This window comes from Rhinolophus ferrumequinum, chromosome 9 (genome assembly GCF_004115265.2).
Source record: "Rhinolophus ferrumequinum isolate MPI-CBG mRhiFer1 chromosome 9, mRhiFer1_v1.p, whole genome shotgun sequence".
In the NCBI taxonomy this organism is placed as follows: Eukaryota; Metazoa; Chordata; class Mammalia; order Chiroptera; family Rhinolophidae; genus Rhinolophus; species Rhinolophus ferrumequinum.
In genome coordinates this window covers 7,363,529-7,381,349 of record NC_046292.1, presented here as the reverse complement: position 1 = coordinate 7,381,349, position 17,821 = coordinate 7,363,529, and the positions used below count along the sequence as shown (strand labels likewise).

The 17,821-nt window shown below is 49.7% G+C and overlaps 1 protein-coding gene across 1 annotated transcript in view; it reads left to right on the top strand.

Annotated features, from left to right (window-relative positions):
* The window catches only part of C9H1orf127 (chromosome 9 C1orf127 homolog), a 36,481-nt gene extending 19,906 nt beyond the window's left edge, over positions 1-16,575 (top strand). Inside the window, 5 exon segments of the mRNA XM_033113723.1 lie at positions 8,111-8,269; positions 9,865-10,008; positions 12,928-12,966; positions 13,815-13,926; positions 15,014-16,575. Of these exon segments, the coding sequence (XP_032969614.1) occupies positions 8,111-8,269; positions 9,865-10,008; positions 12,928-12,966; positions 13,815-13,926; positions 15,014-15,108 (549 nt within the window). The 3' untranslated portion in view covers positions 15,109-16,575.
* The last annotated feature ends 1,246 nt before the right edge of the window (positions 16,576-17,821 follow it).

Here is a 17,821-nt window from a genome sequence, read left to right as displayed (position 1 = left end):
TTTGTTCATGTATTTTTTTTTTTTAAACTTGTGTTTGGTTGATTCTTTCCCTGTCTTGGTCACTGTGTGGGGCAGGCACTCCAAAAAAATATAATGGACTGAGTGAAGGAAGAGAGATTAGCAACAGCTGAGGGTGGGGCGATACCAACCCCCTCTTCCTCCTCCCTTCTCTCCTGCGGGATCATCCGTCTTAACTGTGTGCAACCTGTGGTGTCCCTCCCCAGGAGGTCACACAAGGCCAGGCCAAGCCCTGCACTTGACGTTTCCGACAGCTGAATAAAATATGTTTTTATGGGTCGCATCAGGCTTTGAGCATTTCCCCACTGAGCGGGTTGATAAGCAACCTGGTGATACTGGGGAACTTTAGAAGTGAGAGAGCCTTCTGCAGAAGCCTGGGTTTCATGCTCTCAGCCTCCCAATGAGGAAATGGGATTCAGGAGGCCAAGTGCTGGTGCCAGGATTGGGGGTGGGCCTGGGATCCTCTGACTCAGAGTTCAGCACTTGTTTTAATAGCAAAACCCAGCACATATAGTGTGTGTTGTGTGCCAAGCCTGCTTTCACAGATCTGTGTCCATGAACTCATCCTTACAACGGCATGACTTTCAGATGAGGAAACCAAGGTCCAGGCGAGGGAATGACTTGTCTCAGCTCCCACAGCAATGAGTGGTAGAGGCAGGATTTTAGCCCGGGCAGGCGAGATACAGAGTCTCTGCACTTAGCCACTGTACCCAACAGAAGACACTAGAGGAACAGCACATACTTGCTGAATACTTATTCTGGGCCTGGCCCTGTGCTGAGGGTTTTTACAGGCATTGTATCATTTCCTCATCTTGATACCCAATGATGAAGGTGCTAGTACCATGTTTCCCCGAAAATAAGACCTAGCCGGACCATCAGCTCTAATGCGTCTTTTGGAGCAAAATTAATATAAGACCCGGTCTTATTTTACTATAATATAAGACCGGATCTTATATAATATAATATAATATAATATAATATAATATAATATAATATAATATAATATAATACCAGGTCTTATATTAATTTTTGCTCCAGCTAGGTCTTATTTTCTGGGAAACACGGTAATTTGCTGCAAGGTTCAGGTGTTTCCAAGACCACCCTTGCTTTTGACATCAACTTCAAGTTCAGGGGTTTCTAAGACCACCCTCAAGTTCGATAATTCACTGGAATAACTCATAGAACTCAGAAAAGCCATTATACTCACGGTTATGATTCATTACAGTGAGAGAATACAGATTAAAATCAGCCAAGGGAAGCGGTGCACAGGGCAGAATCCGGGAGAGGTCCGGGGGCAAGCTTCTCCTTGTCCTTTCGCAGTGGAGTCGTGCAAACAGTGCCAACGTCTCCCAGCAGTGATGTGTGACAATATACAGTCATGCTCTGCGTACTGACGGGTATATTCTGAGAAATGCGTCAGTAGGTGACTATCATAGACTGCACTTACACAAACCTACATAGTGTCGCCTACTGCACACTTAGGTTGTAGGGTGTAGCCTATTGCTCTCAGGCAACAAACCTGTACAGTGTGTCACTGTACAAACACCACGAGATTACCTCAAGCACAAGAGAAAATGACACAATCAAGAGACGCAGCAAACATGAGATATACGAGTCTGCTGCTGGCGTAACAGGGTATACTGTTTGAAGGCAAAACTTTAAAAAAAATAAGTAGGAAGGATACACTCTACAATAACAATGCAAAGTATAGTATCGTAAATACATAAACCAGTAAAAGAGTCACTTATTATCAGCTATTATATATTACAGATTAGCAAGAATTATGTGCTGTACTCTTATATGACTGGTGTGTTTACACGGTGGGTGTGTTTACACAAGCATCACCACACACACATGAGGAATGTGTTATACACTATGATACCACAGTTTCACATCGCGAGGCGGTAGGAATTGGTCCATTATAAGCTTATGGGACCACCGTCGTATTCATATATGTGATCTGTTGTTGAACCAAAACATTGTTACGCGATGCATGACTGTAAATGGAGTATTGTCAACCAGGTCAGCTCATTGAGCCTCGCTGTCCAGAGTTTTTACTGGGGGCCAGTCACATAGGCATGGCTGACCATCTACACGGCTGACCTTAGTTTCCAGCCCCTCCAGAGGTTGAGGTGATACCACATAGTTCCAGCCCCCCCGCCACCATAAATCACATTGTTGCCCAAGGCCCCCAGGTAAACAGAGACACTTATCATGTGAAATATTCCAAGGGCTTAGAATTTACCTCCCAGGAGCTGGGGGCAAAGGGCTAAACCTTTCTATAGGCAAGGTTAATCCTTTACTGCACATGAGCCCATTTTTCAGAAGAAGAAATGGAGTCTTGGGAGGTTAAATGACTTGCCCCGGGTCACATAGCTTGATCCAGGACCTGAACCCTGACAGCCCAACTCCAGGGCCCCATGCATCCTGTTGTCTTCCTGACAGCTTTAATGTCTCTGTTGAGAGAGAAATTAACCCAGGAGATAAGATTTTTCCGTCTTCCCAGTTCTCCAGTTGTCAGGTAAATCATGTCTAGAATATATTAAATTTAAGATCTCTATCAGCTCTATGTCATGAGCGGGTCCTGGGCAGGGCTCCATTTGGGAAACTATGTCATCTCCAACAAGATTCTACTTACTGTGGCCAAGCTATCTCACTCGACATTGTCGTTCCTGTGTGATTACAGAAAACTCCAGTGCACTGTGATAAAAAACATATTTAACACACATGTATCAGGTGTCTGTGGATGCCCGGCACTGGGCAAGGTGTTGGGGGTCTGGGGTGCATAAGTTAGACACAATTTATGTCTTTTTATGGAGCTTATAATTTATGTGTTGGGGGGAGAAGGGGAACAGGTAATTCACCAAATCATTACGTCCACCATTCCCTCCTCCAGGGCGTGCCAGGATCCAGCCACAGCCATTTGCTGGACAGCTATTTACTGAGCAGCTACTATGTGCCGGGCACAGTTCAACGGAAGGGCCTTGGGAGTAGAGGGTGAACCAGATAGACTCACTTCCTGGCCTTCCTGAGCTCACCTTCACTTGGGTGGGAGACAAGCTTATCTGTGCTTGTTTTCACGCAAATGGGAGAAATGTGCAGAAATCTTGTGAATCACCAGGTAACACAATTTCCAACAGTGATGTGAGCCAGGAAGGAAACAAACACAAGCCCGGGGTAGAGATTAGGTGGCAGTGGTAAGGAAGATCTCCCAGAGGGGGTAACACTGAAGCTTGAGACCTACTGGATGAAGAGGAGCCAGCAATGTGAAGAATGGGGAACAGTGTTTCAGGCATAGGGAACAACATATACAGAGGCCCTGAGGTAGAGAAAAGACCAGCTTGGCCGTAGTGTGGTGATGGAAGAGGACAGAAAGGTGAGCAGGGCCGTGTGGGCCATGGAAGTGTTCTGAGAAGGGACTGACATGATCTCGTTTGCATTTTAAGATCCTTCTTGGTTGCTGTCTGGAGACTGGATTGGAGGTATGGTGAGCAGAGGTAGGGTAGGGTGTCCCCAGAACACTGCATACTGCCTTTTACCTCTGGCTTGTGCATAGGTGGTGCCCTCTACTTGGAGTCCTCGGCTGAGCTGCAAAGCTCCAAGGATGCCCTGGCTTGTCCCTACTCCACCTTTATGAATCAACTGACCAGTAAACAAGTTCTGACCCAGGGCTTATTCATATCTTTTAAATTGCACGTGGCCATCACGTGTCTATGCTGTGCAGACTCAGTCCAGAGCCCCCATTTTCTCCACTGACTCTCCCAGACAGTGGGAGACTATGTCCACAACGACAACCCTGAGGCCTGCTGGGGGTCAGGTGTACCTCTCCTACCAGCAGAGGAAAATGACATAGGGTTCAGTATTGACTCAGCGACATATGTGTGATAACATTTATTTGAGTTCTCTGACACTCTAACTTGTTTGATTGTGTGGTGAGCCGGAAAATAATGGTGGGGATGTTTAGGCACCTGATCCTGCTGCTCTATGACCATGGACAAGTCCTTTAATCTTTGGATGACAGTAATTATGATCATGATAAGAGCTGTCGGTTTAGGTGCTGTCTCTGTGATGCAGCACCCTGTAAAGAACATTGTATGCATTCATTCATTCATTCATTCATTCATTCAAGTCTTTCATCCACCCAGTAAAGTCTATCATCACCAGCACCACCACCATCATCATCATCATCACCACCAGTATGATAATAATCACCATCATCGCCATCATTACTATTAGGTTGGTACCAAGGTAATTGCAATTTTTGCAATTCTTTTTAACCTTTTAAACCACAATCACTTTTTCACCAACCTGATACCATTGTCACCATCATCACCATCACCATCACCATCACCACCATCACCACCATCACCACCATCATCACCATCACCACCATCACCATCACCACCATCACCACTATCACCACCATCGTCACCACCATCATCACCATCATCATCATTACCACCATCACTACCATCGTCATTATACAATCAATTCACAGGAAGCAATTGAAACTAAACAACAGGTACACACACACACACACACACACACACACACAACAGAGGTGCTCTGACTCACACTCACCATTAAGCCACCTTGCTCCCTGTCTCCCCCTGTAAAACACAGTGGTTGGATTTAATGACCGCTAAGACCTGGCTATGCAAAGTGTGATCCCTGGGCCAGCAGCATCAACATCTCTCGGAGCTGGTTTAGAATTGCTGAATCTCAGGCCCTGCCTTGGACCTACTGAGTCAGAATCTGTACTTTAAAAAGACCCCCAGGTGATTTGTAGGCACACTGAAGTTTGGGAAGCCCCACGCTAAGACATTCTGTGAACTGTGACCTCTGCATGGAATAAAAGATCCCTCTCAGTTGTGATGATATGACTCCTATGTGCCCCTTCCTCCCCATTCCATGGAAGCAGGGCTGAGAGGAGAAGTCCTCTCTTCCTCCTTGGAGTATCTTGTTTGACAGATCAGGCCGAATGCTTTTCAGACTACCTGGCCCTGTGGACGCCCAGGAGTGACGTGCAGGGGTGAGGCAGTCTCTGAACAGAATCCTGCACTTGCCAGGTAAGAGACAGTGGTTGGCTGGGTAGGGCCTCTACCGAAGGAGAGAGTCCATATGCATACCTCATCCCCAGGGCCTTTGCACTGCCTTTCTCCTGCCTGGAATGCTCCTCCTTATTTTCTCACAGCTGGTTCCTTCCTGTCACTCAAATCTCTGCTCACAGGCCGGCTCTCTAAGAAGCCTTCCTGACTCGCTATCTGAAGCAATCCCCACCCACCTACCCCAAGTCACAATCTCATCCCACTTGTTTCTCAGCATTCAACACTATTTAAAAATATCTACGACTGTTCACCTGCTTGTCGTCTGCACTCCCCCACAGGAAGTGAAGGTCAGGCCCAAAGTTTCTGGTTTATTGCTCTCTCTCCAGAACCAAGAACATTGCCTGGTATGAAGTAGACACTTGTGGGGACAGAGTCCCAGAAAGCAGTTTCCAGGCTCTCGGCCTCACGTGGACAGGTGCTGGCTCGGTTATTAGATGACCATCAGCTGTAATTAGATAGCCATCCGCTAAGGCTGGGTGGCCATCAGCTGTTACTGGTTAGCCATTAGCCACTAATATAACTGCTGTGGCTACGCCGGCAGGTTGGTTGGTTGGTTGGCAGAGAAGCGACTGTGGGTTGCGGCTAGCAAGTGGGGTTGGTTGGTTGGCAGAGAAGCAGGTGGTGGATTGCAGGTAGCAAGTGGCGGTTGGTTGGTTGGGTGGCAGAGAAGCTGATGGCAGATTGCGGCTCCTGCTTCCTGTGTCTCCTACCCAGCCGCCAGTGAGAATAGAGTGGTATGACTCCCCTATCTATAGCTCTGTTCGTGTTCCTTTTTGGCCTCACCATATCCTGCGTTCTTGTGCGGGGAGCGGGACGAGAGTCCCTGGATTACAATACTCAATAACTATTGGTTGAATGAACAAACAACCTGAAGCCCTAGAAGAAGTGTCCACCTGGTGCTAATATGCTCCAAAATCTAAACCACCCAGGAAAATAAATGGATGTGGGACTAAAGGGGTGATTCTTACACAATTGAAGTGGGAAGCCATCTCATGCTTGATGGGGGAATTGCATACCTAAAATAGTGAAAAGCTAGGGCATATATCAAAGAAACCTTTCAGCCATAGGCTTGGCAACAGAAAAAGTGGGAAGGGGGTGGGTACCACCCGGTAATTACCTGGAAACTTCAGGAGGGTACAAGAGAAGAGAGATGTGCAAATTGCCTGCTTCCTTCTGTTCTCCATCTCGGGCCGTGTGGCATAGGCCCTTGGGATTCCTCTTGTCTTTTGCACAGAAAGAGAGAAATTGAGGAGAGGGGCTTTCTGATCTCTCTCAGAGACAGGAAAATCTCCTAGGGCCCCTGTTCATTCTGGAAATCCTTAAGGCACTTTCTGGGGCTGATGGGGCCTGTATCTGTCCTGGGAGGGTCAGCTGCCCAATGGCCAGCCAGCACGTGATGTCTTGGGAGCGGCATTTATGTATTAAAAGGCCGCTTTTCGAGGAGAAATGCTGTTGGATACATTAAGCTGTCGCCTGTTCTTTGGAGAGCCATTATTAATGGAAAACAATAGATTAATAGTTTTAAAACGCTTGTTCAATAAGTAATTTTTATGGCTCTGGATAGAGCCCATTAAACATTTCTGTGTGTTATTATAAAGAAGTTTTAAGCGTAAAATCATAAAGTCAATAATCAGAGAATTAGTCACAGCGGCCAGCCACAGGCCATTAGTTTTAGGCGCTGTCAGAGACACCTGTGGCTTTCGCGGGCATTTTCATTTCAGGCGGCAACGCTAGCAGCAGCACCAGGTGGGGATGGAGAAATGACGGTGCCTGCTGCCTTCCATAAACTTGAGGGGACAGCAGGCAGGTGTGAACAGCGGGATGCCAGGCAAATATTTACAAAGTGCAAACGTGAATGCAAAACTAAAAGGATCCAGGTCAATTTGCACATCCAGGCTCAGACACTTTATTTCCCCAGTGATCTCCTACCTTTCACAGTCTTCCTAGCCTTGCTCTCTTGCTAAAGATAGAGGTGGAAGCTGTGTGCTTTGAAAAGGAAAGCATGTCACCAGAGACTCCCCCACAGAAAGCCTTCCAGAGCTGTTTTCTGAAATGGCGTTTTTATCTCCCATCAAATACACAATTGAGTCAAGAGTTTGCAAATGAAACTGTGAGCTTTTAAAAATGACTTTAAAAAAAAGATGACAAAAGCAATACAAGATAATTATGGAAACTAGAGAAAATCCAAAGAAGATAATAAAAACTACCCGGAATCTCTCCACCCAGAGACATTTCTCTATTTCACTCAACAAATGTTTATTGAGCCTGTTTTATGCCTGACTCTGCTCTAGGCACTGATGAACAAAACAGATACTCCTGGTCCCATGGAGCTGACATTTGGGTGGAGGAACACGGGAACAAATAAGTAAATGAGAGCAGGTTAGAAGGTGATTAAGTGCTACCGAAAAGGGAAGCAGGGGATAGGATACAGGTAATAAGAGAATGGGCCTCATTGAGAAGATGACATTTACCCAAAGACTTGAAGGAGGTGGCGGGGTGAGCCAGGCAGGTATCCAAGAGAAGGGACCTCCAGGCGGGGGCACAGCCAGTGCAAAGGCCCTGAGGCAGGAGTGTGCCTGGCATACTTGAGAAATAGCATGGAGGTCAGTGTGGCTGGAGCAGAGGGAGGGAGGTGAGGAAATGGGGGCCAGGGAGGTGAGGGGCCAAATCATGTGGGGACTGCAAGGACTTTGGCTTTTCCTTGGAGTAAAAAACTGGGGAGGTTTGAGCAGAAGAGGAACATGAGTTGACCTAGTTTTGCACAGGATCCCGCTGGCTGCTGTGTGGAGTACAGACAATTAGGGATGAGAGAGGTAGCCAGGAAACGAGAGAGGAGGCAGCTTCAGAAACCCAGGCCAGGGACCAGAGTGGGGAGAAGGGGTGGGACTCTATAGATAAATTTTAAAGGTAGAACTAATGGGATTTCCTGTTGGTGTATACCTTTCCAGGCCCTTTCCTGTTATTGCTATTTTTATCCACTACAGGTAAGGGGCTTCTATCTAGGCTTTCTGTCCTTTCTCATCGAGACCGGGACGGACTGCCTGGATTCTCTTCTTGCCCAGTGGGACCACTTGCTGCACCCTGATCCTGATGGCGACTTCATTTTTCCAGCCTGACACTTGGCCTGCTTCGTGCAGAAGAAGGTGGTTTTGGGAAATATGTCCTGTAGGGATACTTGATGATGTCTCTTGGGAAGCTTCCATTCTGGGAGACAAAAGGAGCTAAGCCTGAGCACAGATGATAGGTGCAAAAGGTTAAAAATAATTGCAAAAACTGCAACTACTTTTGCACCAGCCTAATAAGAAAGGGGGCACTTTACCCTTGTTCCTCTGCAGAAACAGAGCTGAAAGAGACAGAAGAGAGGGGTGAGACCCAGGCTCCACCTTCTCTGAGTTTCCAGGCATAGAGCTCCAAACACCAGTAGGCGTGTTAACCCAGCTCACATGCTGCCTCCTCCAGGCAGGCTTCCTGACTGTTGATCACTCCTCCTCTGTGCGTTGTACCTGCTTCTGTCATTGCATCTGCCACCCTGATTCATAACGTATCTGCTCACACAACCATCTCCTGCTAGATCTGCAGTCTTTGTTGGGGGAGGCACACCTGCAGTGCTTGCCTTACGGCCTGGCACACAGTAGGTACTTAATAAGTACTTAATGAAGTGAATAAATGCTGTTGCTGGATCCGCATAAGCTGATTGGCCCAAAGCTTCAGGGCCTGTCACTTGCACTGTGGCACCTTATGTGCTTACAAGACCATATGAGTTTGTAAAATTAGCAAATAGAAGATAGTTTTGTGTTCTTTTTCTTAAACAGGGCCTTCCCCCAAATTGCATGAACTTCAGGCCCCGTACAACCTGGACCCTGTCCAGGAATGGCTCGGAGAAGTGGATTTCAGAGCTGGCGTTCCAGGGGTGGGCTTATGCCTGCCAGATGAGGAGCGGCCAGGAGGACAGGAAGCTGTCCTGATTTAAGCAGCGGCTGATGGCCTGGGTGGGGTTTAGAGGGTTGCAACTCCCTGGGCACTCTTGTTGCTTAAATTCCACTGCCTGGCTCCTGAGAGGGTGCAGACCACCCCACAGACCCCTGAAAGTTTCCTTTTCTCTTCTCTTTTCCTCCTCACCTCCATTTCTGCTTTCCTTCATTTCTTTGTCCTCCCTTCCCTGGCCAAGCTCAGAGTTTCTCTCGACGGGGGTGTGCTCCATAACGGGGGAAGAAATTTCAGGAACTATGCTGTTCCTTCTCTTTCTCTTCCTTTCTGTAGTCACCCTCCTCTTTGACACACCTACCCCTACCTCACCCACACTTTGGCTTTGTCATTTACCTTCTCTGAGCCTCAACTGCCTCATCTGTAAAATGGGGGATAAGAAAGCCTACCTTATGAGACATCTGGGAGCATCGAAGCAGATAAGGGGTGAGCACGTTTGTCACCTGTCACAGGACATTCAGGCACAAGCCCTTGTTCTGTCTGACCAAGTTTGACCTCCCTGAAATCCACGACTGCCCCCCAGCCCTGAGGGCTTTCTTGGTGGGGCGGAACTGCCGGAGCCCAGAAGTAAGAGCCAGGTTCTGAGTCCCTGCCCCCTCGGTCTCACTTCCCAGCCCTCTTCCGAGAGAACTGTTTGGCTTCCCATCAGTGATGTTAATCATATTTGCTGTGAATAGTCACTGACCTATAATTGTGGCCTATTAACTGTGTTTTCCTCTTTCATTTGCACACATGAATTTTGCCCTACTTCCAGAAAGCAAATTACAGGTTGGAAATCAGAATATTTCAAAGAGGGGTGAAAAGGTTGGAGCAGAGTGACCGCTACATAATGAAGTGTCCGGTGATAATGTCCAGTCTGGGCCAAGAGAGCGTCTACTGCTGATGTGCGTTCATTCAGGTAATGGGTTCGGGCGTGGGGTGAGGGGACAGCCCCAGTGGGGCTTCTCTCCATCCAGAGGTCCTGGCTCCTGATCCTCAAGGGGAGGCCGGGCAGGGTGGTGACAGCTGGAGGTACAGTGTGGCATCGTTCTCCTGTGGACATTCGTGGGCACTGGCTGGGTGTCTGGTTCCACTGGGCTTTTGTCTGTGCCTTTGTCAGTTGGGAGGAGAGGGGATGGGGTGGGGGTGGGAGTATGACGGGTCTCCAAGCTAATAGTCTCACCTTCCCATCATAGCGGCACAGGGGACAGTGAGAGGATGGGGGTTATCACCACAGCTGCCAAACTGTCCTTTCTCTCTGGGTTGAAAAAAGTTGCTAGTTTGAATGCTGCTTCTTGACCTGAATAATGGGAAAGGATTAGGGGCTTTTTGCCATAAAAAGACCTCAGATACAATCAAGGGTAGTGTCTCCATTTGAAAGGAAACTGAGGCTTCTCCCAAAGTCCAGTACTGAACTCCTTCACTGCCTTGTGGGTTCCTTGAAGTCAGGTTTCTCTCAGCCCTGGGGGAGCCTCTGTGAGCTGAACAAGACTTGGGTGGTGGGAGAGGTTACAGATGCAAATGCCTCCAGGGGCCAAACCCTCAGCAGAAGCGAGTGAGCCAGACTGAGGAGGCAGGAAAGAATTTTACTCATGTCTTCATTCATTTAGCAAACATTTCATGCTACTTGCTCCATGCCAAGCACTGTTCTAACCACTTTGTCAATATCAACTCGTTTCATGTTCACAATGATCTTGTGCAGTGGGTGCTATTATTATCCCCATTCTACAGATGAGAAAACTAAGCACAGAGATTAGGGGATGTGCCCAAGTTCCCTCAGCGGGTAAGTGGCAGAGCTGGGCTGTGAAGTAGGCAGAGCGGGGCTGGGGGGTGGCAAGCTGGGACCAGTACAGTTTGGCCCCTGCAGAGGGGTGGCCTCCACCCTACCCCAGTCCCATCTGGCCAGACTCCCCAACTGTCCAAGAGAAACTGGGAATCTATAATTGTACGTGAAATCTCCTAATTTAAAAAAGTTGACTCTAATTTTGTAAGCTTTGTATGGCTGAATTTGGCCTGAGGGATATTGGTGTGTAACCCCTGCCAGGTAGGAAACTGGAACAAGGAGGGAAAGAGGAGGGATGGGGAAGGAAGAGGAAAGGAAAGAAGAAATGAAAGGAGGAGTTTGGAGCGAAAAGCCTGCCTGTGACAATCACCATCCATTCAGCAAGCATTCATTAAGCACCCACTATATGCCAGGTACTGTGCTGGTGCTAATGGAACAGATTTGAATAAGACGTGGACTCTTGTTCTAGGAGGAGTTTATAGTTGTATTCTCATTGGTCTGAATTTTAAAGCGAGTTCACTGTGGCAGGAAGAGAGCCCTGGCCATGGCTCAGAGACCTGAGCTCCTCTAGCTCTGAGCCCAGCTCACTGCCATCTTGGGCAGAAGGGCAGACCCCTCTGGTATTCCTTTGCTTCCCTGCTGTGAGGAGCAGGGCTGAGTGGGTGGGGCTTTCTCTGACTGCTTGCCTTTTTAGTGGCACAAGTGGCCACGCCAAGCCCGGTGTTGGTCCTTCTAAGAATTGTAGGGCCCTACCCCCAGGTCTCCAAGCTTGCCACCAGGTTCTTTGACATTCAGGGTCTGGTCCCTTCTACCTCTGCCCTGGGCCTGTAATTCTGGGAGCTGCCGCCAGGGGGACGGTGTTGTCGATGTCACTCGACAGTGGCCCGAGTTGCTGAGGAAAGCAGGCTCCGCTTTCAGCCCCAGCACCTGCTTTGTCTCCAATGACCTGCCGTTGACGTCTGGATGTCCACTCAGCATCCTTCTCCCAACGAGGTGTGGGAGCTTGTGGTGCCCGCACATCCCAGCACACAGACGCAGCGAGATGGGCAGCGTGCATGCGACAGAAGACAGGTCTCCGCTGCCCCAGCCCCCCTCCCCGCCACCTTCTTCTTCCCCGACCTGAGAACCTCGTCGAATTGACCGATTCATTTCTGGTGACTTCTGCAGCCGTTGCTTCCGTACCTGCCCCTTGAACTTGCATTAAGTTTTAATTAAAGCCGTTTCACCTGCCTTGCCCTTGGCTAAATGCAGCTGTGGGCACAGGGCACATAGATATTTAATACTCTGCCTCTCCCCGCTGAAGGCGCAGGGTGCCCAAGGGTGTACCCGAGCCGTGCCCGCTCGCAGCGATCCGCGTGCTCGCTTAAGTGTGCCCACAGGTCCCGAGCGGGAGGCCTCGCAATAACTATTCATTGCCCTGGGTTAAGTGTGCCCAGGGGCACCCGTAAACTCAATGCAGTGATTAGCGATTGCTCCCAGTGCAGGCTGCCCGAGGTCCGGCGGAATGTCCTCGGCCCTAAATATAGCCTCCGCGTGGGGCCGTAAAGGGCACCGCGGTTTTGGCTGCGCGCTTGATCTCTTCTTCCCTTCCTTCTTTAAGCAGAATTGTTTCCCTCCTACTTAAAACGCAGCCTCCAGGGGCTTCCCTGCCTCCCTCCAGGCTGCAGCGGGTGTGGGAACAGTGGGTCAGCTTTGGTGGTGGCAAGGGGAAATACTGACTCTTCTTCGCCCTCTCCCCCATTCCTTCCTCGGCACTCCCCAAGGTCCTGAAGGCGGCAGTGCCTCCTCGCCAGCTGTGCCCGGGACCCCAGCTGCCCCCTTGGTCGGCCGAGGGCGGCAGCTGAGGCAACCACATTTCCCTGGGTCTGTTGACACTCGAGTCCCAGCACATAAATGATTTTCTTGTCTTGATGAGCAAACAACCCTGCCGCTCCGCTCTCGCGCCGGCCTCCTGCTGGGGTAATTGCCAGCGCTTATATGCTCTGGCAGAAATGTTTACTCACTCACCTTTGCTTACCGCTTGCCAGGAGATGTTGCTTCCTCTTTGTTCCGCAGGTCTCCCCGCCCCTGACCCTGGGACGCGCCAGTGGACAGGTGGTGCAGGAGCAGCTTTCTGGAAGGTTCTGCCAGCGGCGCTCAGGGGCACTCTGAGGCAGGAGATTTTGTCTTCTGTGATCCTTTGGAGAGTGTTGGTGGGCAGTGCCAACTCTCTTGGGCCGTTGTCTTGGCAGCTGAAGCTGGAAGCTTCCCCTAGTGCCCTCCAGGCAGAGGCCTGAGCCCATCGGAGAGGAAACCTGAGGGCCTCCACCTTGGGCGGTGCTCCAAGGTCCTTCCCTTGCTAACATTCTCTCCAGTGACGGGAGCTCATTCCTTTGCAGGGCACCTGTTCTTGCTCTTTCCCAAAACTCGCCTTCTGGTGGTCCTGGGTCTATTCTCCGCAGCCTCCCGGAAGGAACTTTTCTCTTCTCCATTTCACATCCCTTTGAATATTTGAAGTCAGCTTTCCCTTCCTCAAGTCTCCTTCTGAATTTCCTCTACTAGTCCTCCTAGGATAGAGTCTGAGGACCCCTCCCTAGGCACCCACGTTTATCCAAAGCCCCAGTTGCCTTGGCAAATGGAGCTGAGGACAAAACCCCAGTTGCCCCTGGCCTGTGTGGCGTATGGGTGGTCTGGGTGGCATTGCTACTAGGGGTAACAGTGCATCCATTCTTTCAGCCACATAGTGCACCTACTATGTGCCAAGCCCTCCTGCAAGGGGCCTGCTTCCCTAACGTATGAGGAGTGCAGGAGTCCATCCACTTTGCCTTCCTCCCTGAGTGGCCGCTGCCCAGCCTCCCCGTGGCCCTGTCTCTTTCCTGAGTGTCCCCCTCAAGTGCACTTTCTGTTTGACCCTCTGGTATTTCCTTGGCCAGATTGTTTATGAGTGTGTCCTATTTCTCCAGACCCCATGGCTGCTGTCCCTTCAAGGGGAGCTGGTGGCTTTTCTCGAAGACGCCAGCCAGATGGGATTGCACACAGACATCAACAAGAGGCAAGACCTTCTTCAGAGACACGGTCAGTGGTGGGCAGCAGCCCTGCCGGGGGGGCTTCGAGGGGGGGTCTCAAGGCATAGCACCCTTGGAGCTGCTGTTGGGAACAGTTATGAGGCCCCAAAGAGCAGGTTGCCACCCCTCCGGTGCTGATTCAAATGTCCACCTGTGAGACTGGACAGATTTAGGCAGGCGGCTTTGAAAATTGGGCTCCATTAGTGTAAAGTGCTCCGCACGGCAGATGAGGGGCTCCTGCAATCATGCATTCAGCTCGTCCTGATCATGGTGGCAGGAACGTAATTACCATCTCTTTAAATAGCCCAAAGTTGCCGTGTAAGAGAAGACGGCTCACATGACATTTGCTCCGAGCTGGCTTCCTGCTAAAAATATCCTGGCTAAATAGTACTATTTCCTGGTTGCATTGGAGCAACAGGCCCTGACCTGGGCTCTGTGACACTTGGGGTTTAGTCCAGAGACTGGTCTGGGAGGGGAGACCTGAGGAGGGAGCAGTTTCAGAGGCCACAGGGGGCTCTCCTGCCTCACCAGGTGCTGCACCTCCCAGGAGCTCCTGACACCTGGCTGGGGAGCAGTGACTATGCCCACGCTTTAGAAGCTGCTTGCCCATCGGGGAAGGCCGAGGAGTACCCCAGACCTGCATCCTTCCCAGCGTCAGCGCTCTCTCGTCCCCTCTGTGTTCCTCTCTCTCCTGGGCCCCTGAGCCCCAAGGCACCACCCCACCTCTCTTCTTAACCCCAACCTTGGTCGAGCATTCTGGAATTGCTTGGGACAAAGAGAGACCTTTGCTCTTTGTGGAGCGCCTGGGTGTGTGTGGAGTATGGGTGGGGTGTGGAATGTGGGTGAAAATGGAATCATTTACTAGAGGCCTCCAAACTGGGGGTCTTCAAACTCCTGGGAGGTTCCAAGATGGGCTCCAAGGTGTCTGAGAACAAAGATAGGAGAGGATCTGCAGCCTTCATCAGGCTCTCCAGGGCTCTGTGACCTGACAGCAATCGGGACCCAAGATCTAGACCCTGTATGTGTTAACTATTTTGTTCAGCTTGGGGTGTAATACGGGGAGGCCCGAAATCTGGAAGACCATTTCCTATCTCCAGGGAATTTAAATTCGAAGGAATTTCATATGCAGGTGGATCAGACGCTTCGTCCTGCAGGGGCAGGTCAGAGAAGACTAAGACTTTCCAATGTCTAGAATTTTATCATGGACCAAACTTCATGATTGGGACTCTGGTGAATTTAGGGCACGGGGGATGGTCTTGCCAAGCCCCCAAACATTTCTTCCCTTAATTGTGATGCCTGAAATCCCTTTATTTGGAGACAGATGCTTTCATTTAGCAACTGCAGAGCTGGCTGAAAATGCCCCCGTGAGAGGGCTGACACAGTAAAATTCTTGCTAAAGTGTAAACAACTGATACGAGTTTGATTTCTTAAGAGCAGCTTTGGCAATGGAAGAGCACCAGGCTAAGTCACCAAAGCTGAAGACAGTCTTGGCAGAGACATTTCGTCAGCTTCCCAGGGGGCAGCCCTGCTCGTGGCCCCTGCTTCCTTACAGACCTTCACAAACGGCAGGATCCCCCAGGGATTTGGGATGGTCCTTTTCTGTTCTCTTCTTCATCTGTGCAGCCAGGTTCCAGCCCAGGGGGAGATACTAAACACCAGGTAACCTCATGTCACTGATTCGGAAAGTGTGCTGTGCTGATCATGGGGGTGGCCCCTGGCTAAAGTCCTGCAAACACCCTTTTGTCCACGTGCCTGCAAAGTGTATGTTTTTCTGTGTCACGTGTCTATCCCCATTCCAGTGTCATCCCGGCCAGAGTCAGAGGTCTTAGTTCATATTCCCAAGCAGAGACAAAAGAGGTCTGTGGTCCAAAGGAAAGAGGTTTCTGTTTTGAGGGAAGCATGAGCCTGAAAGTCCTCTGAGTCCGGTACCATTTCCGTGATGGAAAACGGGCACTTTGTGGTGGTCAGCATCCTGGGGGGCTCCGGGTCCAGGTCATTGTCCTGATTTTGGCATCAGCTGTCCTGCCCCTTTTGATGGCCCCATCTCCTTCGAGCCACTGACACCATGGGGAAGCAGAGACATGGAGAGCAGATCTGTGGGGCCGGCTGACATCACACCTTTTCCATTTATGCCCCTGAGGCCTGGCACTCCTGCCAGGTGACCCCATGGAGGACAGCCACAGGGCAGGAGATGCACCCTGCCCCATGCGATGAATTCCTCATTGCCCCACAGCAATGCCAGGTGGCCCGAGGAACCCCGGGAACACAAGCTCTCTGTAGGGGAGCGCTGAGCCTGGAATTTGCTGAGATGGCTGCTCCCATCCTCTGGACAGTGGAGTGCTTCTAGTGTGTGGGTAGTCACCACAAGGCTGTGCTTGCTGGTAACAGGCACATGCCATAGGGGCCCTCTTTCCCGAGCCTGTGGTTCTTTCTCCTGTGACAGGGCTTTCCCTTCCTGGGCCTGACAGGTCCCACACCCAACGAGGTAAGGGATGGTGTCAGGCGTGCTGGCTGGAACCAGCATCGGATCTAAGTGGTGTTAACTTAAAAATAAAAAGCCGAAGTGGCAGCAACAAGCATTTATTTGAGATTTAAAGGAAAAAAAAAGAATTGCTATCGGGGGCATTAGATTCAGGCAGAAACCCAAGTTATGTTCCGATTACGGGGTAAAGGCAAAGGGCTTTTCTGAGAAAGGGAAGGGAAATAATTACATGACTAGGAGGAAGGAATTTCTACTGGAGCTAATAAACTAAGTTATTCTTTAACTATACGTGGCTGTTCACTGATTCTAAAGGACTGTCCTTGATTTTCAGCCCTTGTTGTCAGGAGGTCTGTCTTCCTGTTAGCTTTACAAACAGTTGTTTGGAAGATACTGTTGGTCCGGCTCTACCCAAAGGTTATTTTGCCCGGTTCAGACATTCCAAAGATTCAAGGAGCAAGACTGCAAAGGCTTTCCTCTGGGAGGGTGGCTCCAACTCCATTTGGAAATGGCTCCCTTTCTATCATCTTTCTCAGTGGTGACGTCACTAGCTCTGGAGTCAAACTGACTGGGGGACACATCAGCTTGCTCACCAGTTGCAGGACCTCGGTGAGTCCCTGGACCTTTTTGAACCTCAGTTTTTCCATCTGCAACATGGGACTACTGGTACCTGTCGTAAGGACTGGAGATGATGGGGTTAGGAGCTTAGCAGGGTTTCTGGAATGAGATGAGCCGCTTCCATTTGGATCCGCTCAGCTATCTGTGTGGGCTCCAGCTCCTCAGGTCACTTACTAGATGGATTAGGCTCCTTGGCAAGGAGGACGACGCGATGCAACTTATTTCTTCACCCAAGACGAACCCTCTTCTAAACATGGTGTGTGTCCTCCATGCCAGGATCACGGGATTCGTGTCTTAAAAGGGGTTTTCAGTGAAAGCACGGCTACCAGACGACCTGGTATTCGCAAAACCACCAGGAGCAAAACCCATTGAAATACAGCATAAGGAAATACACATAATTCACAAATGATGTTGATCACTTTCATCTTAAACTTCCTAACAGTCCTCAATAGAAGACAGACGTGAAGGAGATTTAACTCAGATGTTAATAGTGCAAGAATGCCCCGTTACCAGGATATGATGTTTTGGTGCTGCATAAAAATGTAATTATATTCAGAACTATATTTAAAGATTAAAAGGGGGGACTGCCTACCACATCTAGCCCCAAATTCAGAATTAGAAACAAAGCAAAAGGCTGGTGGGGAGATGAGTTCTAACAGTCTGCTAAAAATGGCAGTGTTTCTTGAAAGTTTTTACACATTTCGGCTGTTTTTATTTGAACAGTTTCCTGCAGTGAAGACATTGATTTTGGAAAGGGAGGACTAGAACTTTATCCAGCAAAAATTCACTGAGCACTTGCCACATGGGA